This window comes from Macaca nemestrina, chromosome 9 (genome assembly GCF_043159975.1).
Source record: "Macaca nemestrina isolate mMacNem1 chromosome 9, mMacNem.hap1, whole genome shotgun sequence".
Classification (NCBI taxonomy): Eukaryota; Metazoa; Chordata; class Mammalia; order Primates; family Cercopithecidae; genus Macaca; species Macaca nemestrina.
The window spans coordinates 130,099,060-130,121,195 of NC_092133.1; the positions used below are offsets into that span (position 1 = coordinate 130,099,060).

General features: G+C 43.5%; 1 protein-coding gene and 1 long non-coding RNA gene across 15 annotated transcripts in view; one reads left to right on the forward strand and one right to left on the reverse strand.

The window, feature by feature from the left end:
- The window catches only part of LOC105490635 (FERM domain containing 4A), a 699,298-nt gene that overhangs the window by 559,878 nt on the left and 117,284 nt on the right, over positions 1–22,136 (forward strand). For all 14 annotated transcript variants that reach the window (XM_011756455.3, XM_011756462.3, XM_011756457.3 and 11 more), the window contains 2 exons: positions 15,799–15,855; positions 16,808–16,830. In XM_011756455.3, coding sequence (XP_011754757.1) covers positions 15,799–15,855; positions 16,808–16,830 — 80 coding nt within the window. The remainder of the gene's footprint in view (positions 1–15,798; positions 15,856–16,807; positions 16,831–22,136) is intronic.
- LOC105490633 (uncharacterized) lies at positions 2,604–13,062 on the reverse strand. The gene is made up of 3 exons (XR_011607388.1): positions 11,919–13,062; positions 4,747–4,993; positions 2,604–3,173 (listed from the first exon to the last, which is right to left on the reverse strand). It is a non-coding gene; the product is annotated as an uncharacterized lncRNA (long non-coding RNA).

The following is a 22,136-nucleotide window of genomic DNA, read 5'->3' on the forward strand; positions in this document are numbered from 1 at the left end:
ATGGAGGAAAAAGATACCAAATGCAGTTCCAGGCACCTTCAAATTCTTTCTTCTAAGACCCCATTTTCTCATTATAAAGTGGAAATAATAATACTAACCTTACATACAGGTTGTAAGAGTATTTGGTGTTTTTTTTAAAATGAATGTGAAAGCGCTTTGAAACCAAGTTAAGAAACGAAAGGTGAGCGGTCTCCACCAGGTGGCAGCCTTGGGCAGCGAAGTAAATGAATGGCAAGGCTGAACCCACGAAATCATTCTCGAGCAGGGCAAGTAAAAAATTGTCCCGGGCCCACGCCTGTAATCCCAGCACTTTGGGAGGCCGAGGCGGGCGCATCACGAGGTCAGGAGTTCGAGACCAGCCTGACCAACATGGTGAAACGCCATCTCTACTAAAAGTACAAAAATTAGCCAGTCGTGGTGGCAGGCGCCTGTAATCCCAGCTACTCAGGAGGCTCAGTCAGGAGAATTGCTTGAGCGAACCCGGGAGGCTGAGGTTGCAGTAAGCTGAGATTGCACCATTGCACTCCAGCCTGGGTGACAGAGCGAGACTCCGTCTCAAAAAAAAAAAAAAAAAAAAAAAAAATTAATTGACCCAAAGCCTACTTGGGCAGATGCTTGGGGAAAGGGAGAGCAGTTGTTCAGTACTGTCTTGTCCCAAATGCTGAGCTGGCACTGAAGGCTTCTGAACATCGTGTACGCCTAGGACTTTGCGATTCAGGGAAAATTAAAAAGAATAAATTTCAGAACTGAATACTACAGGTGCCCTGAGTGGAGGTGACGACACCTTTGCAGCCAGCCACATTTAGGATCAAGGTCCCGACAGCATCAGCCCACATGCTGAATGTCACCCCAGAACCCAGCTCTCTCTTCTCGAAATCTTTCCTTGGGCTTGGGCACATAAATGACCACAAATGACCAAGAGACAGCTTCTTTCAAATTGATATAGGAGACCAAGTTGCATCCCAAGGCCCCCGTCTCCTTCCCGTGAGCAAGAATAATCTTCTCATTTGTATAAAATGCCATTTAAATTTTATTTTTAAATTTCTTTTATATAGTATGATATTTGAGCCTCAGCATCTCTGCGTGAGATGGAGCGAGAATCAATAGCTTTCCAGAGGAGGAAGTAGGGAGAGAGAGTCTAAGTGACTCAGAGACGAAGGACTGGGGGATGGCTGGATAGCCTGTGTAACCTGTGTCAATGTAAAGATCATGATAGGCACTGCTGAGTGATTGAGAGTTCAGATTTTGCTGTCAGGCAGACCCAGGATCTTTTCCCAGCCTTGCCCCTTGGTAAAAGGAATAAATGTGGGCACCTCCTGTAACGTCTCCAAGCTTCCCTTTCCTCTCTAATTGAGTAAGGATGTTATAAGGTCTAACCACCACCTTCTTGGGAAGATTCAGTGAGATAAAGCATGCAAAGTTCTTAGTCTCATGCCAGGCATGTGATTAGCTAGTTGGATTTAGACCCGAGGTTTTTTTCTCTTGGCTGTGATTCTCTTTGTGCCACCCACACAGCCCCCTGGTGCTTTGGGGGCCTTGAAGAGCCCAGAGGGTGGTGGTAGACCCAGATAACCCATCCTGATGCTGATACACAAATGCCTGGGTTTATCCAGCGTGGTTTTAATATCTGCTCCCTCCCTGTCTCTTGGGGAATGGTTCCTACCATATATTAAAATCTAAGTTGTCAAGGTAAAATAAGCTGCTTATTTTGCTTTTTCAAAGTTCAATTTCATTCACTTTTTTTTTTTTTTTTTTTTTTTTTTTTTTTTTTTTTTTTTTGAGACGGAGTCTCGCTCTGTCGCCCAGGCTGGAGTGCAGTGGTGCAATCTCGACTCATTGCAAGCTCTGCCTCCCAGGTTTATGCCATTCTCCTGCCTCAGCCTCCCCAGTAGCTGGGACTACAGACACCCACCACCACGCCCAGCTAATTTTTTGTATTTTTAGTGGAGACGGGGTTTCACCGTGTTAGCCAGGATGGTCTCCATCTCCTGACCTCGTGATCCGCCCGCCTCGGCCTCCCTAAGCACTGGGATTACAGGTGTGAGCCACGGCACCCAGCCAATTTCATTCACTTTTTAAAATAGTAATATTGGTTTCTATCAAAGTAATATATGACATCATTTAAAACTCAAACGGTTCCACAAGGCTTGTTATGACAAACAGCCTCCTCCCCGCAACTCCTGCCACTTGCAACAGTTTTAGCTGTTTCTTCTAGTATTTGCCTCCATATAGCTAAATAATTGACACAGGGTATTATTCCTAGATTGATTCATTTTATTGAATTCCTGTTAAGATGGATGGAGATGGCCAGGCCATTTTACAGTGGCTCACGCCTGTAAAATACCAGCACTTTGGGAGGCTGAGGTGGGGGGATCACTTGATCTTAGGAGCTTGAGACCAGCCTGGGCAACATAGTGAGATTCCATGTCTACAAAAAACACAAAAACTAGTCGGGTATGGTGGCACATGCCTGTAGTCCCAGCTTCTCTGGAGGCTGAGGTGGGAGGATCATCTGAGCCCCAAAGGTAGAGGTTGCAGTGAATCTAAGAGCCCAGATCACGCTACTGCACTCCAGCCTGGTGGATAGAGCAAGACTTTGTCTAAAAAAAAAAAAAAAAAAAAAAAAAGGATGTAGATTTAGATTATAACCACCCACATTTTATTTCCTTTTCCATTTTCTCAATGTGGTGATAGCACAATTCTGGCTTAAAGCGAGAGTCATCAGCATGATATTATCGTGACTAATCCAAGTAGTATCCTGTGGTTGCAGCTCCTTTTTTAGACAACCCATTGTTTTACCCAAAGGGAATACTTGCCTTGCTTTCACTTGTTTAGTTTCTATATACCCTTCACTTTTCTCCAAAAGTTCCTACAGATTCCCAGATGTCTACCAATATTAATTTCCAGCTACATCGGGTAGTTCTCATTCCTCTTTGGTTTGATTTTGGTTGCTGTGGTAGCTGCTACTGCTGTTGTTTTTCTAGGACCTCTCTCTTACGCTCCTCTATCCTCCTGCTCCAGCCTGGACTTGGTCTCATGCAGAGTCTCAACCCGGGATGCCTCACCCCCATCAGGGTCTTTCCTTCTCCCTCGCTGTGTATTGGGTCCTCTGTTTCGTGGATCCGGAGACTTCCTATTTTTTGTTTTACACCACTGTTTCACTGGAGAACATCCTGCAGTCAATCTAGAGAAAGCACACGCGGGAAGTAAAATGTTTGGATCCTGGCATATCTGAAAAAGTCTTTATTCTAGCTTCATATCTAATGAATAGTTTGACTGGATACAGAAATATACCAAAAATTTTTTCTCTCGGAATACCAAAGGCATTGCTCTGGAAAAGCCCACCATCCTATCCATTGTATGTGACACCCCCTTGGGCCCCCAACAATGGGATCCTTTGGGAACTCTTTTTTGCTCCTTTTGATCTAAAATTTCAGGATGGGTACCCTGATGTGGGTCTTTGTAAATCCATCGTACTCTGTGTTCAATGGGCACTTTTAGTCTGGAGATGCAACGTGCATTCTTTTTTAGTTGTGGGGTTCTTTTTGGATTGTTTCTTTGATATCTTCTCCCCTCTTGCCTGTGTCCTCTCTTTCCAGAATTCCTATTTATCAAGTGCTCATCATGGCCTCCCGCTCTGATACCTTGTCTCTGCAGCTGTCTGTCTCTGTCTTTTTATTCTACTTTCTGGGAGGCTTTGTAGGGATTTACTTTAATCTCTTCTCTGGACTTTCTCACCTTTGCCATTATGGTTTTGTTTTTTGTTTGTTTGTTTTAATTTCTAAGAGTTTCTTTATATTATCTGATTTTTAAAATATTATGCTATTATTGTTTCAGGAACATAATACCCTCTCTTATCACTCTGATAATATTAGTTATCACTATTATTCTGTGTTTCCTTCCAGCTCTTTTTTTCCAGTTTATTTGTATTGGTCTCTCTTTCCTGTACGAGGCTTCCTCAGTTGTCTGCTGGCCCTGGTCTGTCGCTTCACACTTGGAAACTAAGCAGATGCTCCATTTCAGGGTGGAATGGTCCCCCAGTGGGTGTCCCTGTGACGTGCTCCCATCGCAAGCTGGTTCTTTCCCTGGGGAACCCTGAATATCAGTGTCTTGGTATCTGGACGTCTTTCCTCTCTGGCTCTCCATTCTCTCCAGAGAAAACCTTCCCTTCCTGCCTGGGACATGTCCTCCCACATCCAGGGATCTGGAGGGAACAGTCTCCATACTAGGTATAGAATTCTGTGTAATTCCTGCACTTCCGGTCCACTTCATCCCTGCTTCCTGTTCTTCTTCAGAGAACGAACTTCTCATCTCTAATAGCAGAAAGGTGAGGAAAGGTGTTTGGCTTTGTTTTGCTATTTTTCCCAGATTGTGAACACTGCCTTCCTACCTTCCGCTCTCTTTCCCAGCAGGCAGGAGGCAGGGCCACAGCAGACGCCCCTCTCACTTTCTCTTCCCTTCCGCCCCTCTACTTTATACAATAGAGCAGGAAAACGTAGTCATCATCTATCCAAGTTGCAGAAAATTAAAATATGGATATGAGACAGTGGGGCTGTCATTGTGTGCTTCAGGTGGAGTGGGAAGAAGTGTGGAATGAGATTCCCACATGGTCCAACAGTGTTTCTGATGTGCTTGAACTCACTAAGGAGACAGGTCGGTGATAGTGAGGACATTGGCCAGGGCGTGGATACATCTCATTTAGAAATGTGTGTCCCATTCCATGGGAAACTCCCACAGGAAGCCTACCTGGAATGGTGTATGTTCCCTGGAAAGAGACCGATGAGACGGCACAGCTGTCCCTCCAAGCCTTTTCCATCTGCTCCTCTCCCTCTTCCGGTATGGCTTCCAACAGCCAACTGAAGGGGTTCATCCATCAGCCCCTGCAGGAGGCAGCGGACTTATCCCACGAGACGGGAGCGAGGCAAGGATGTGGACCCTCAGCTCTTCCCGCACCTTCAGGCTGGATTGAATCCTGCCTATCCTGGGTTCTGCACTGACAGAAGAAAATTATCCACCATCAAAAATGAGTCATCACAGTGATGTCTGAAAGCTTTGCAAACAGAGGTCATGAAATGACAGAGTCTGTTTAGTTTTTTATCAGAAAGATTTCCACAAATGATACATCTTACAGTTATAAGAGAAATCAAGAAATCACCAGCTCCCTGTCTTCTCCACATGCAAACCTTCAGAGAGAAAAGAAAATTGGCGCTCACATTGAAAGACCTTTCCATTCACTTCCTCAGAGAAGTACTTTGATATTTCCTCGACTGAGGTTAGGTGGCATGTGTGGCTGTCAGAATGACTGGATGCACCGTCAGTGTCATCCGAAAGGCCACCAGATGGCTAACTAGGAGAAAGGAGGGCTGTATTGGCAGCACCAGTTTGCAAACTGAGAAGACGAAGTCTCCAGCGTGGACTGAAGGTGCTCTTTTTGAAGAGGGGCAGGGCCGGTTGGATTTTATGCCTCATGGTGTTCGTATTACATAATAGAGTCCTACACACTCAGCAGATTTGGGGAAAAGATACGCATAGTTATGAAGGAGTGTCGAGTGTGTGTGCCGCAGGTAGACATATAGGTGACATATGTCCCATGTTCACTTTAGGATGGGGTTTTTGTCTTGGTTTTTTAAATTTTTAATTTTTGTGGGTACATAGTAGGTATATATATTTATGGGGTACATGAGATATTTTGATACAGGCATGCAATGTGTAATAACCACATCAGGGCAAATGGGGTATCCACCCCCTCAAGCATTTATCCTTTGTGTTATAAACAATCCACTTCTACTCTTTTACTTATATGAAAATGTACAATTCAATCATTATTGACTACAGTTTCCCTGTTGAGCTATCAAATACTAGGTCTTATTCATTCTTTCTATTTTTTTGAACCCATTAACCATCCCCGTCTCCCCCACTCCTCCCACCCTTCCCAGCCTCTGGTAACCACCCTTCTGTTCTCTGTCTCTATGAGTTTGATGGTTTTCATTTTTAGCTTCCACAATTAAGTGAGAAAACACGAACTTTGTCTTTCTGTGCCTGGCCTATTTTACTTAACATCATGACCTCTGGTTCCTTCCTGGGGTGGCTTTTAGCACTAAAATGAGGTGGAATTTGAGGCTGTTTACCTCACAAGGTCAACTATAGGACACAAAGGCAGTTTGTGTGCAGCCTCTGTGAACTGCTGAAATTAGCCTAAAGTCTGCAGTAGTTCCTCAGAAGAGAATGTTTGTAAGGCTGGCCCCCTGTCCAGGCAGAGTTGTAATGGTCTGGGTCGTAAACCAGAGTTGACAGCTCCTATTGGTAGAGAGTTTAGCCACAGAAACTGAGAAATTTGCTAGGCCAGCTTGTCCTGAACCCTCGACCTGTAGGTAACTTAACCTTAGCGTCTACTCTAGTTGATAAAGGGGCATCTATTCTGGTCTCTAAGATCACATCAGGAATCTAATATTTCACCTGTATAACTTTGCCCTGGCCCGAAGGGATTGGCTATGAACTATTTATTTATTTGTTTATGAGGCAGAGTCTCGCTCTGTCGCCCAGGCTGGAGTGCAGTGACGCAATCTCAGCTCACTGCAACCTCCGCCTCCCAGGTTCAAGCAATTCTCTTGCCTCAGCCTCCCAAGTAGCTGGGACTACTACAGGCGTGCGCCACCATGCCCAGCTAATTTGTTTTTTTCGTGTGTTTTGTTTTATTTTGCTTCCAAGTGAAACAGGGTCTCACCATGTTGCCCAGGCTGGTCTTAAACTCCTGGGCTCCAGTGATCCTCCTTCCTTGGCCTCCTAAAGTGCTTAGATTACAGATGTGAGTCACCACATCCAGCTGGCAATGCACTCTTTAGGGACATTCATCACATTTCAATTATGCTTTGTCTAAAAGCACTAACCTTCCCCAGCAGTGATAACCAAAGAAACAGGACTGTGGTTGTCATCTGGAGATGGGCTGAAATATGCTTCTTTAGGCTGGAGGAGAAGTTGGTACCAGCATTTTTCTGAGTGGATTTTTAAGCTCATCTTCCATGGCCTATCACTGTTCTAGGCACATAGCCGATGCTCAGAAAATTATTTTTTAATTGGTTAATTTCCAATCCCAGGGAGCAAGGATTTGCATATTTCCTGAGAAATCACTGAATATTGTTGCCTGCATTGCACTGAGAACAAATCATGACATAAAGGAAAAGGTTTAAAATATCTGCTTTATGGGTGCTCTTGGGAGGGTGCAAGTCTTATTCAAATTAGTCTAGGAGCCTCTGTGTGGTGGCTCATACCTATAATCCCAGAACTTTGGGAGGCCAAGAGTTTGAGATCAGCCTGGGCAACATAGCAAGACCACAACTCTACAAAAAAGATGTATTTAATTAGCCAGGCATGGTGGCACACACTTGTATTCCCAACTACTTGGGAAGCTGAGATGGGAGGATCACTTGAGCCCATGAGTTCGAGGCTGAAGTGAGCTAGGATCACATTAGGGCACTCCAGCCTGGATGACGGAGACCTCTTCTCTTAAAAAAAAAAAATAAAAAATAAAAATAAAAAAAAAAAAGTAGTTTAGGTAATCATCCTTGGGCCACATTTGCAGTTTAGGTCTTAATGCTATCTCTCTTGTTGATATTGAAATAAATGGTCTTTTATTCAATATCTTCAATGTGCGTTGCTAATGATCAGATGACATCATCTCATCTGTAGGTGGGAGAACCAAGCCAAAGCCCAGAATCACCTTCTACAGGACAACATAAATATCAGCCTCAGACTTACAGAGTTCTCATCCTTACCTCTTAGTTTCATTGATGCAGGTTTAGAGCGCGCCCTTGTAGGACAGAGGGGGAATGAGAGAAGGATAGACAGGTACCTTCTTTTTCAACTTTCAAGAAACAAACTTACATGGATCTGTCATCTTGGCTATGCCCATGACCTCTAAAAGAATGATTACAGGCCAGGTGTAGTAGCTCACACCTGTAATCCCAACACTTTGGGAGGCCAAGGCAGGAGGATCACTTGAGCCCAGGAGTTGAAGACCAGCCTGAGAAACATAGTGAGACCCCCATCTCTACAAAAAAAAAAAAATTAAAATTAGCTAAGCATGGTGGTGTGTGCCTGTGGTCCCAGCTACCCAGGAGGCTGAGGCAGGAGGATCACTTAAGCCCAGGAGTTCAAGGCTGCAGTGAACTATAATGGTGCCACTGCACTCCATCCTGGGCAACAGAGCAAGACCCTGTCTCGACAAAAATAAATAAGTAAAAGTAAAAATTTTTTTAAATAGAACTTAATAAAGAGTGATTCCTTGAGATCCTGACATGGGCTGTCTGCTGTGGGGTGGACAGCGTGAGAAATCCCAGTGCGGCAGAATTAGGGCTGTGGCTAAGCACGAGTGGCATTCACCTCTTGGATCATTAGACAAACATGAAGTGACTTGATGCTGAAAAACTGGCACAGGGCTAATAATGAGCAATTGTGCAAGATCGCATCAGTCTCATCCTGCACCACAGCCCCTGTTTGCCCCGGGGGCAACTTTGCGTAGTCATGATGAGTTGTGCAATGAGGCATAGAGCCACAAGAAGAGAGAAAGTTGGGCTAAATATGGGCATTGTGTCCCACTTTAATGATATACGGTGTATTAGTCAGAGGAACAGAACCAATAGGATATATATAGATATACAGATATCAGAAGGAGACTTCTTATGAGGAGTTGGCTCACAAGATCATGGGGGCTGAGAAATCCCACAGTCTGCTGTCTGCAAGCTGGAGACCCAGGAAAGCCAGTGGTGTCAGTCCACTGGCTGAGTCCAAAGACCTGAGAACCAGGGAGCCAGTGGTATAAGTCCCAGTCCAAGGACAAGAGAAGATGAAATGTGATGTCCCAGCTCAAAAAGCAAGGGACAGAAAGAAAGAAAAATGAAAAAAGGGGCGAGCTCCTCCATCCTCCATCTTTTGATCTGTTCAAACCTTCCAGGATTGGGTGATGTCCACCCTCACTGCGAAGGGTGGTCTATTGAGTCCACTGATTCAAATGCTGATCTCATCCAGAAACACCCTCATAGACACATCCAGGAACTGTTTAATCTGTGCGACTCGGGGCTGGATGCAGTGGCTCAGCCTATAATCCCAGCATTTTGGGAGGCTGAGATGGGTGGATCACTTGAGCCCAGGAGTTCGAGACCACCCTGGGCAACATGGTGAAACCCTATCTCTACTAAAAATACAAAAAGCTAGCCGGTTGTGGTGATGGGCACCTGTAATCCCAGCTACTCAGGAAGCTGAGGCACGAGAATCACTCGAACCTAGGAGGCAGAGGTTGCAGTCAGCTGAGATGGTGTCACCGCACTCTAGCCTGGGTGACACAGCAAGACCCTGTCTCAAAAATCAGTAAATAATGGGTAACCCTTGGCCTGTCAAGTTGACACATAAAATACACCACAGACATGGTGACCAGTATACACACACACACACACACACACACACACACACACACACTACCCATCTCTTTTACAACAAAATCTTAGTAAAGATTCCTATAAATGCTAAGATATACTAAAGAACAAAGACAAAACTGTGGAGTTCAGATTATCTATAGATACTCATCAGCAGAAATAAATAATATAGACCTAATAATTGTAGTGTGTTTTATCGTTTCCAAGTCACTTCTCCATTTATGCCGCACCAAACCCAGTAAAATAATTGGACAGGAAATTGTTATCCCCATTTTACTGATAAGGAAAATCAAACTGAAGGTCAGGTGGTTCAGTCCATGTCCCCACGGCATTGGGGGGTTAAGACCAGAATATGGGACTTTCAGGGGACAGTAGAAATAATCTTAAGGAGAATGGCTTATCTATCATCTTTAGATGTTTTGTGGGTAAGAATAAACGTGGTGATAACTGGTGAGAATTCGTTAGGAAAACCCTTGGTGGCTTTCCTAACCCTAGAAGTGGTTCTGAGTGGACTTTGCAAAGATTTTCCTTGACAAAATCTTCTCGACCTACCATATGGTTGTCAATTACATTTCCTCATGGAATTATCTCATTTGTCTTACATCAGAGATGGAATTCCTGCAATTCCGGACCATGGTGGGCTGCTTTGCATTAAGATTCTTGGTTAAGTGTAAGGACCACCACCCAGTCCCTCCAAGCAGAGGCCCTCCGGCTCTCAGGACACTTGGAGAACATCCGTAACACCTGCCATTTGGGGTTCCCACATGGCCACTTATTAGAAACACCTGGAGGCCCTCAGAGGGAACTCTTTCTGAGAATATTGTTAGCCATGGTGCTGCTGATAAATGACCTCAGACCTCTTCCTTCGGCAGTTCAGTCACCTGGGATAAAACAACACAATGTGGGAGGAAGTGGGGCCGCCCTTCCCACCCCTACTCAGAGCACGTATGCACGTGCAAACACAGACACACACACACACACACACACACACACACACCTGCAGATGGTCACGGTTTGTCTTTCCATACCATTTCTCAAAAGATCAAAGGGAGCAGCATGCATTATTCAGTAGTAAGGAAAGCAGATGCCTGAAGTATACACCCAGTGGCCACAGTCACCAAAGGACCTTACATTCCCTCCTGCCAGCGTTGCCCCCCTGGGCTTCTCTAGTCTCAGAGTAAAGTTATTCCATGCCCACCAGACAGCCCAAGATTCCCAGGCAAGATTCCGGCTCAGTGAACGACCCTGCAGAATCCTCTCCTCCAATGGCTGCAAGAGCACCGGGGTGTTCACCACGGAGATGCGGATTGCATAAGCACAGAGGAATGTCACACCTCAGCCCCTGCATAAGGCAGACGGACGCCACCCTCAAGCCTCCTGGAAGTGTCTTCTGCTCCTCCTATGATCCCATCTTGTCCTTAGTTAAGGGGAACGCCCAGAATCCCAGGAAAAAATGGGATTTTTACACACTGTGTGCTCCCCGTCAGTGTAGTTCCTCTGCTTGAGCAGAAACCCATGAAAGAAGCCACCTCTGTCTGGCCGGGCGCGGTGGCTCATGCCTGTAATCCCAGCACTTTGGGAAGCCAAGGTGGGTGGATCACTTAAGGTCAGGAGTTTGAGACCAGCCTGGCCAACATGGTGAAACCCTGTTTCCACTAAAAATTAAAAAATTGGCCAGGCGTGGTGATGCACACCTGTAATCCTCGCTACTTGGGAGGCTGTGGCACAAGAATTGCTGGAACCCAGAAGGCGGAGGTTGCAGTGAGCCGAGATTGCACCACTGCATTCCAGTCTGGGTGACACAGTGAGATCCTGTCTCAAAAAAAATAAATAAATAAATGAAAAGCCACCTCTGGACCACTGTAAAAGTCAGATAGGGAAAAGGGAGAATCATTTTCTTAGTGTTATGTGGGAGCACATTTCTGCTAGGAAGACCCCTGGAAACATCTAATAACTCCTCTCTGTGGAACTTGGCTTTCAGAGTTGTTTTGTTTTGTTTTGTTTTTGAAATGGAGTCTCACTCTGTCACCAGGCTGGAGTGCAGTGGCGCTATCTTGGCTCACTGCAACCTCCACCTCCCGGGTTCAAGCGATTCTCCTGCCTCAGCCTCCCGAATAGCTGGGACTACAGGCATGCGCCACCACACCCAGCTAATTTTTGTATTTTTAGTAGAGATGGGGTTTCACCATGTTGGCCAGGATGGTCTCGATCTCTTGACCTAATGATCTGCCCGCCTCGGCCTCCCAAAGTGCTGGGATTACAGGCCTAAGCCACCGTGCCTGGCCGGCTTTCAGGTTTTGCAGTACCATGGGAAATTTTCAGAGTGAGCCAGAAGTCTAGAGCTCTGCCCCATTGCAGTAGAATCTTAAGGATAAAGCCACCTGGAAGGGTGAGGTGTACAAGGGGGAAAAGGCATCATGAACAAGTGACATTGGGGAATTGGGCAAAGACTGTCAGGATGTCTTCCCACCACCCTAGACTGGTTCTTACCCACACCCTTTCGGTCTTTGTGTTGAGTCCTCCGAGAACATCCAGTGAAATGATCCTTCAACTCAATGCATGTTAAACAGGCGAGGTCAGAAGTAATAATACGGCTCTTTCCAGCAGATTGTGTAAGCATGTGCATTGCCGGGGGCGCTTGATTCTTGAATCATTTCCCCTCCCACTGGCCACATTTCAACTCTTCCTGTTTTTGGTATCTTCACTGGGAGATAGATGGTCAAGGTCAGACTTTTCACCCGAAAAGTCACCACAGTTAAAGGTGCCAGTTCTCACTTACCCCGAGAACAACTATGGTGAGAGAGAAGTTGAATCAATCAGGTTAGATATTCGATGGTGCATTTTTGGTAGCTTTCCTGTGGCTAACAGTTACGTTACAGTTAATGTTCACCAGTGATACTCTCCTGGAACCACATACTGGGCTGTGTAAAATAGAATAAAAGACCTTCCTTCATTTTCCCTGCCTCCACGCAGGTATAGACATTTTCGTTTATCAGATGAATCAAACAGCAAACTGAAAGCTATGTTCGCACTTAAAAGTGTTATTTTCTGATGGTTGGTTTTGAGCTGCGCATCAGATAAGCCTCAGCAGATGTTAAATATTAGCCCGCAGTCGACCATTGGCTGTAACATAGGTGTAAATGTTTGACAGAAAAGCACACATACAACAGCACACTAACAAGTGCACTCCAAGGCGTTCAGGTGGGAATGGAAATGCACGTAGTGAGAGTAGAAACCATCTATTGTGGTAACCCTGGACAGTGTTTCTGTGAAGCCATTTGTACACTGTTAAATGATTTACATTCTGATGGGACCTGCTAATCCCAGAACTGCAATTCCAAACATTCTTCCACATCCCAGCACTGACAGCCTCTATCAATTCCAACCGCCAGAAAGCTCTTTCAGCTGGTTAAACGTAAGGAATTATTGTCCCCAGTTCTTCCATAGGCTCTCATGAGTTCTTTTAAGCCATACTTCTCAGGTGGTTCCAGGGCAAATATTAGTATCCAGCTTTGAAATTCCCAGGCCCAAAGGAGCCCGAATGATATCTCTCCTTCAAAAGTTCCAGGTGTGCCTGAATGCATTGTTTTACATTGCAGGAGCCAATTCTGGACCTCTCAAAAAATAATTAGAAAATCCGTGAATCTCAAAAAATAATTAGAAAATCCATGAATCATGCCTGTAATCCCAGCACTTTGGGAGGCCGAGGTGGGTGGATCACCTGAGGTCAGAAGTTCGAGACCAGCCTGGCCAACATGGTGAAACCCCATCTCTACTAAAAATACAAAAAAATTAGCCAGGCATGGTGGTGTGTGCCTGTAGTCCCAGCTACTTGGGAGGCTGAGGCAGGAGAATTGCTGGAACCCGGGAGGCGGAGGTTGCAGTGAGGCAAGATCACACCAGTGCACTCCAGCCCGGGCAACAACAATGAGACTGTGTCTCCAAAAAAAAACAAAAAAACAACAAAAAAAATCCTTGAATCAGAGTCTGGCTTGTAATGCAAGTGAATAGAAACTCTTGCTAAGCGAACTCGCGTTATAAATGTTGTTCTGAGAATGTGTTGGCTGAAGCTGGGTTTCTATTGATTTTAGGGGAAATGTAAGTCCTAAGGGAGGTCACATACTGGACAAGTAGTTGGGGGTCTGTTCCCGGCCCCTTAAGTGCCATTAAGGCCCTGTGGGTTTCCAAAGTCCCTGAATGTTTTTGGATTCCATTCTCAGGGTCAGCTGGCTGGTCTCTAAATCTCTTTGACCTCTAGCTCTCTGTCATCCAGTCAGCCACTATGGGATCTAGTGATATTAGGGAAAGGAAAATAAAGATGGACATTTGTGCTTAAGCTTGACACCAGACATAGGATATCAATTAAATTGTGTATTATTCTCACATGCTGATGAACTCAAGGCTTCTCTTTGTCTTTAACATGTGAGCTATGTATAATGAGACAGTGCTGTGCACTAAGAAGTTTATTAATGTAGGTCATGTTTTCATGTTTAGTGGGTTTGTTGTTTTGTTTGTTTGTTTGTTTGTTTGAGGCAGGGTCTCTCTGTCAGCAGGCTGGAGTGTAGTAGCATGATTATGACCCACTGTAGCCTCAACCTTTCCAGGCTCAGGTGACCCTCCCACCCAAGTAGCTGGGACTATAGGCATGCACCACCATTCCAGGCTAATTTTTGTATTTTTACTAGAGATGGGGTTTTGCCATGTTGGCCAGGCTGGTCTCGAACTCCTGGCTTCAAGTGATCCATCCACCTCAGCCTCCCAAAGCGCTGGGATTATAGGCGTGAGCCACCATGCCAGGCTAAGTGTTTGTACCATACACACACACACACACACACACACACACACACAGATACACGGAAATCTTTGGATATGATAGATATGTTTATTACCTTGATTGTGGTAATGGTGTCATGGGTGTATGCATCTGTCCAAACTCATAAAATTGTTTACATTAAACATGCAGTTTTTGAGGTGTTTTAGTTATACTTCAATAAAGCTGTTTTGGCTGGGTATGGGGGATCACACCTGTAATCATCCCAACACTTTGGGAGGCCAAGGCAGGCACATCATCTGATGCCAGGAGTTCCAGATCAGCCTGGCCAACCTGGTGAAACCCCATCTCTATAAATACAAAAAAATTAGCCAGGTGTGGTGGTGCACGCCTGTAGTCCCAGCTACTCAGGAGGCTGAGGCAGGAGAATCACTTGTACCCGGGAGGTAGAGGTTGCACTGAGCCAAGATTGCACCACTGTACTCCCTCTTGGGTGACACAGCGAGACTCTGTCTCAAAAAAAAAAAAAAAAAGAAAAAGGCTGTTTTAAAAAATATGAACTATATACATTTTGAAATATAAATTTCAAAAATATAAAGAGAGAGAGAGAAAAGGAATTTTTTCAAAAACCAACGAGAAGTTTAAGTGCTTTGAAGACCAAGTCCCTAGATCACAATTAAGTATTTGGGGGAAGAACTACCAGGCGGAAACATTGTGAAACTTACACTCTGTAACAGCGCTGACCGATAGAACTTTCTACAGTGGTTGAAATGTTCTGTATCTGAGCTGACAACACGGTAGTCACTAGCGACATGAACTGTAGAGCACATGAAAGAAATGTGGCTAGTACAACTGAGGAACTATATTTCTACCTTGTATTTAATTTTAAGGAGTCACAATCCCACTGTAACACTCCTTTCAAACAAAGCCTTTCAATAAAGCCTTTCTTTCAATAAAGTTCTGAGTTTAGTTTATACAGAAAATGCGTTTTGTTGTCAAGCATCTCTATTCCAGTGATTAATAACATTAACAAACAGGTTTGTAAAATGCTGGGGCCTAGTCCACCTCTTAATTTCTTGAAAGATTTAAAGATGAGGCCTTTGAGATAATCTGGTAGGCCCGGGCCCCCTAGTCCATCCCAGCTAAGAGCAGCAAAAAGGATGTTGGGAGTGTTTAGGACTGAACAATTCAGGGCAGTGGTCTCAGAGACTCAAGACGTTCTATGAATATGGGAGATTCTGAGCAAATCTTCAGAAAAGGAAGCTTTTTTTTTTTTTTTTTTTTTTTTAGCTGGGGTCTCACCCCATTACCCAGGCTGGAGTGCAGTGGTGCTATCACAGCTCACTACAACCTCAACCTCCCAGGCTAAGAGATCCTCCTACCTCAGCCTCCAAAACACCTGAGTCTATAGACATGCACCACCCTGCCTGGCTAATTTTTTAATTTTCTGTAGAGATGGGATCTCATTATGTTGCCCAGGCTGGTCTCAAACTCCTGGGCTGAGTAATCCTCCCGAAGAAGAGCTGTCATTTTTAAAAAAAAGAAAAAAGTGGTTGTTAAATACCAAACTTGTCTTCCTTTGTTGCTTTTTCCTTTCAGGAGCTTATTGACGTTGACAGTGAAGTGGTGTTTGAATTAGCTTCCTATATTTTACAGGTAAGTTGTTTTTCTCCTCCTCTTTATGTCCCAGGGCCATACACAGAAGAAAGGAAATAAGACTTACCAGGCATAGCCAGTAGCTGTGTCCACTCACTATTTGTCCTCTTACCTTTTTTTAGCCATAAGCTGCATAGAGCTATTAGAGACACTGACGGAAACTAGAGCAATAAACGGGGGCTTGTAGTATTTCAAAATTGTAAGACAGCAAATCCCTGTAAAGCAAAGTTGTGTGTTTAACCTGAGCCTGGGAGAAACTGAGGTCATTTACTGACCCCATTTTCTTTGGGTTTGGTACTTTCACCCTGGAGAAAGCCAAGTGAATAGCTAGAGTTAGTGGCCAAAAAAATCATGTTCTGCCCCCTGGAAAGACAAGGAAAAGCCCTTTAGGTTATGCAAAAAAAAAAAAAAAAAAAAAGTGTTATAGAATATTAGCTTAATAGTGGCAAGATGAGTTAAAATGATATCATTTCTTTATTCCTTCAATAAGTATTTATTGAGCAACTACTATGTTTAAGGCATTATACTGGATTCACTAAAGTTTCCCTGGTCCCTACCTCCAGAGTCTTCAGTATAATTGGGGACTAGCATAAAATACAAACCAAAACAAAAAGTGACCCTAGAAATAGACAGTTCTATCCAGATACATGTTCATATTTAGAATCTTTAAACTAGAACATGTCAGACCCGGGCTTTGAGGTGGAGATGTACATTTTGTCATTATCAATCACTTTCTTTGTCTATAACTTTCTAGAGTTTAATTTCATGTCTCATATTCAAATAGCAAAGGTATGCATTCTGTTTTAATTGTATTCCTGCAGCAAATAGGATAACTGCAGGAAGCTGAACTCATCTCATTCAGTAGAGAAACTCTCATGATCGTAGAATGTACTTTAGAGTCTCTAACACTGGCTTAGTGTATTTCGCTGATGTTGAATTTTTTCTTCTACAGGAGGCAAAGGGAGATTTTTCTAGGTGAGTTTACAATTTTTTGTTGTTGTTGTTTAAAATGTAAACCCTTGCTTCTCTATTAAAAGAAACTATTCAGGATGTCCTTTTCAGGTGGACAATTTATTCATGTTGTATGTTAATGATGAGATCTAACTCTCAACTTGTCCATTGAAACAGATAGATCAGGTAGAGAAAACATAGTAATAGCAAGGATGATGTTCTCCACTACATGCAAAGCCCGGAAATTACTGGAAAGCTGACATTAGGGCCCGGCATCACACATGCCCATTGTCCTGAGGTTGGACGGGCTGCTCAGATGTCTCATAGAGACTGGAATCACCATTGTGGTGTAAATATGGTTGCAGATAACTCGTCAGTCCTGACAAGTAGGTGGACATCTTTTTTTCTCTCAATGTAGTCCCTGCCCCTCAAGGGACAACATGCTGTCTTCTAGGGAAATTTCATTCGTGAAAGTGTTACAACATAAAAATACCGCACCTCTGCTTTGGTTCTGTCTTAGGATATTGTGTTGGAGAAAACATAAACAGACAACTACTGGGAATCTGTGAATGGCATTAATAGCCTTGTAAAACTGCAAACTCGTCATTTATTTCAATCCTCACTGTGTGTTGATCAGTATGGCTGAAATTGCCCTGAAATCTCTCGTGATCATCACCAGACCTGGAACAGGGCAGAAGGTGTAGCCGGCCACCAGCAGGGCTGTCTGCTCAAAGGCAGACGTTATTCCTGGGATTCTGTTTGATTAAGCTCCTCTGAAAAAGAAAAAAAAAGAAAAGGCCAGGGTAACCCGTTCTGGAGAATCTAGGTTTAGAGGCAAACAGTAAACCATATGAACAGGAAAGGAAAGCATGAAGGCATAAGGTTCTGGCCCATCAACAGGAAATTAGCAAATTGGTATTAAAAAGAAACACAAATCGGACCTCTGCTCCATCTAAGAACCTGTCTGTTTCCCCATGCTTTGAGGGATTTCATCTGTAAATGCAGCAAAAACTACTTCTGTTAGTGGCCACCTGTACTTGGCTGTCTTTGTCACCGGTTTTTCAGGTCTCAACTGCTTTCTCCTTGCTCTCCTGGTACATTTCTCAGGCTTTCTTTTTTGCTATTATTATTTTTTAAATTTTTTCAGAGGCAGGGTCTCCTTCTGTTACCCAGGCTGGAGTGCAGTCATGGCTCACTGTCACCTCCAACTCCTGGGCTCGAGTGATCCTCCTGCCTCAGCCTCCCAAGTAGCTGGGACCACAGGCATAAGTCACTGCACCGGGCTAATTCTTCTTTTTTTTTTTTTTTTTTTGTAGATATGAGCTCTCACTGTGTTGACTGTTCTCAGTCAGACATCTCAGCAAAAGCAAAAAATTATTTTACAATCTAAAACAAGGATGAGCAAGCTTTTTCTGTTAAGGGCCAGATTGTCAGTATCTTGAGTTTTGCACGCAGCACGATCTCTGTTGCAATTACACCACTCTTCCTAAGTGCAAAAGCAGCCCAATAGGATAAGTAAATGGGTGAGCCTGATTATGTTCCAATAAAACTTTATTTATGGATACAGAAATTTGAATTTCATATAAATGTTCATGTATCACAAAATATTCTTCTTTTGAGTTCTTTTTCTAATCATTTAAAAATGACAAAGCCATCCTTAGTTCATGAGTAATACATAAGCAGAGGACTAGATTTGTCCAGGGGGTTATAGTTGCTGACTCTGATCTCAAATGCCATCTCTTCAGCTCTGTTTGAATATTTGCATAAAGAGACCTCCGGGCCCCTTTTATTTAAGTTTTCCAAGTTTTTGGTATAAAGCAGTGCTGGTCAAACTTTTAAATAGATAATGACTGTAACTAGCTTTGGCTGGAGACCTTGAACTTTGTAGGTGGCCAGTAACCATTTACTGAATTTGCTAAACATAATGTTTTCAGGTTATAGAAACTAAATCTTGTTATAATTTTTCTTTGTTACTTTTTTATGACATTAATTTGGCCTTGGAATTTGGGGTTTTGATAAGTGCCAGTCCATAACTACTTACAAAGATTTCTGAAGTCCCATGAAAAAATGATTTAAAAACCACAAATCCAATGGATTCCAGTGTCTAGTCTACTTACTCACATTTTTCCTTCCACATTTCTTTCGCCAGCTCTGAACTCTGCTGTAAATATTATTTATTTTGAGAGTACCCTGACAGGATGGAATGTGAACTGGGAATAGCATGATCTGGCCCCATGGATCATGTGAACCTGTGGCCACATGGATTGCCAGGGAGAAGGAAGTGCAGGCTTGGCCTCCACAGTAATTCATGGCCCCCTAATGAGCTTCTGGAATGCTAGCTTGTTGGCTGAATTCAAAGAAACAAAGGATCTGGGTTGTGCTCCATTTGTCAAAGTGCTACTGCTACCTAGCAGTTTGTTTGTAAGCGCAGCTGTCTGGGAAGAGAAATCACTGTCAGGAGAGGGGAGAGGTCAGACACCTTATCCAAAAGGTCAGTTTATCTCACAGCCTAAAACCTACACCATGGACAGTGGGGGTGATCTGTTACATTGGAGTCTCTGCTAAACACTCTTTTTCTGTAGCAGGCCCATGCTAGTAAAGCCATCTTCAGAGGTCCAGAGAAACTAGTATACTTGAGTGGCCTAACATTTTGGAGTAAGAGAAGTAATTCTAAATTCCTTCCCATCTACTTCTGGGAAGATACCCAGCACATCAAAATTGACCACACTTGGTTCAGCGGCTAAACATTAGGTATTTTAGATGTCCCATTCTCATAACTTATGTCATTTATATAAACAAACTTATTTGTGATTTATTGTAGAAAGTAGTTTTTGCTATTGATGCAGGATTTTTTGCTCCTTAGTTCAACTAAAATCCAGCTTCTTGTCTCACGACCAGGAAAAATTAGGCACATAGACAAATGGAAGGGGGAGGAGAGTGGATTATTAAGTGAAAAGAAGGCTCTCAGCATAGAAGGAGAGGCTCCCACCTCACAGATTGAATATCAGTCTTCTCCCCTACATAAGGCACGAATTCTTGGTGGCTCCACCCCCTTCTCCCAGTGCACATGTGGGCCCCGGTCCCTTGTAGGCACACCCCCGGGCAAGACCCTGTGTGGGTTTCCTTATCTGCATCTGCATGCCTCCTGCATCTATCACTGTTATTAAATGCATGACTATATAACCTCAGTTTTATTTAAAGGAATGGCTTTGATTTCCATACTGTAGTTTTCCTGAACAACATTAATAAAATACCAGCCAGCTTAGAACACACAGAACCCTAGAAAAGGCTTTTCTAGATATAACACAGGGTCCAGGGCTAAACTCTAAGATCTTCTAAAATCTAGAGGATTCAATAACCTTTTAAATGAGTGGCCATCCACAAAAGATAAAGTAACTCTTTCACAGCCTGAGAAGTCCTGAATCCATAACTTCCCAAAAGGCTATTTTCTTCAGGATACTATTATCCTAGATATTTACATTTCAGGGACTATATCCAAATTACATTTATGTGGAATGAGTATTAATCCATAAATTATAGGAGCAGTTTCCTTGAGGTACAAGAGAAAAGGGGATTGCTTTTACAAAAGAGAAGTCAGGGGCTGGGTGCACTGGCTCACGCCTGTAATCCCAGCACTTTAGGAGGCCAAGGCAGGTAAATCGCCTGAGGTCGGGAGTTCAAGACCAACCTGGCCAACATGGTGAAACCCTGTCTCTATTAAAAATACAAAAAGTAGCCGGGTGTGGTGGCGTGCGCCTGTGATCCCAGCTACTCGGGAGGCTGAGGCAGGAGAATTGCTTGAACCCAGTTGGCGGAGGTTGCAGTGAGCCGAGATGGCGCCATTATACTCCAGCCTGGGTGACAAGAGCAAAACTCCCTCTCACAAAAAAAAAAAAAAAAAAAAGACGAAGTCAAAAGTGCTGATCCACCTTAATGGAAAGAGAACTATATAAGTCAACTCTGAACTGTAGCTACTGTTTCTCATGAAACTCACTTGCTCTTCCGTTTCTTCTTTTGGACTCTCTGTTTTGCTCAGCAGATGCCTGAAGGCTTATTCTTACATAACTCTTTTCTTTCCCATTAACAGAATAGCTCACTTCCTTGTCTTATTGGACTTTACGCTGAAATGTCAGGTTTGGCATGCTGAGAGAAAATGACTGTAATATAGATAGATAATTAGTATCGCCTGCCATAGGAAGAGATACAGACCACACATGTTCATATTCTACCAAACGGAGGATAAATTTGTACGATGCCTCTAAAGGTTTAGGAAATAGTCTTATCTAAAAATAACATTTTTTCACTTTTATTGTTTTCCTTAGCACAGCATGTGGTAATCTCGTTTCATTTCCTGATGTATATACATGTAAAACAAAAAACCTCATGTCTGTCGACAGTCAGGAAGTCAGTAGAGTTGGCATTTCTGTTTAAAAACAATTCAGTAGCCTCCGAGCTGTTAACAAAGGCAGCTGTGGGCCAAATATTTGGAAGAGGAGAACTGATGCAGTTTAAAAACAGCAACAAAAAATATCTTTCGATGATCACTGTTGACCACTGGCCAACTAACTAACAGATTCTTACATATGATTCTATGATTCTTACATATTTTATTCATCAGAAACACCTCAGGGGTTTGGGAATGGAATACTGATGTTTTCCATTTCAAAGCTTTTTTAAAACTCTTGGGTGATGGTAGAAAAACTAATATTCTCTTCCTTAAAAAGATCAGTGCAGAGAATACCTCATTTAATCGACTGATAGGACATCCAATTCTCTAGTTATATTCTAATTTAATTTAACAGAAGTTTTATTGCAACACTGTACTAAGGGAGATATTACATACAACAACTTGATTTTGGGGGTTTTGTCTCTAAGGGGACCTTAACTGAAAACCTTATCAGCCAATCTCCTTACCCTGATTTTGAGAATCACTTCACCTCTGCCAGCCCTTCTGATCTTTCTAAAAATGTGCTGCAAATTTGCTTAAAATAATAATTTTAAGCAAAGCATGGTGGCTCACGTCTGTAATCTCAGCATGGTAGGAGGCTGAGGCGGGTGAATTGCTTGAGCCCAGGAGTTCGAGACCAACCAGGGCAACATGGCAAAACCCCATCTCCACTAAAAATACAAAAACAATTAGCCAGGCATGGTGGTGAGTCCCAGCCTGTAGTCCCAGCTACTTGGGAGGCTGAGGTGGGAGGATTGTTTGATCCCGGGAGGCAGAGGCTGCCACTGCAGTGAGTCGAGATTGCACCACTGTACTCCAGCCTGAGTCACAGAGTGAGACCCTGTCTCCAAAAATAAAATAAAAACTAACCTTTAGCATTTTG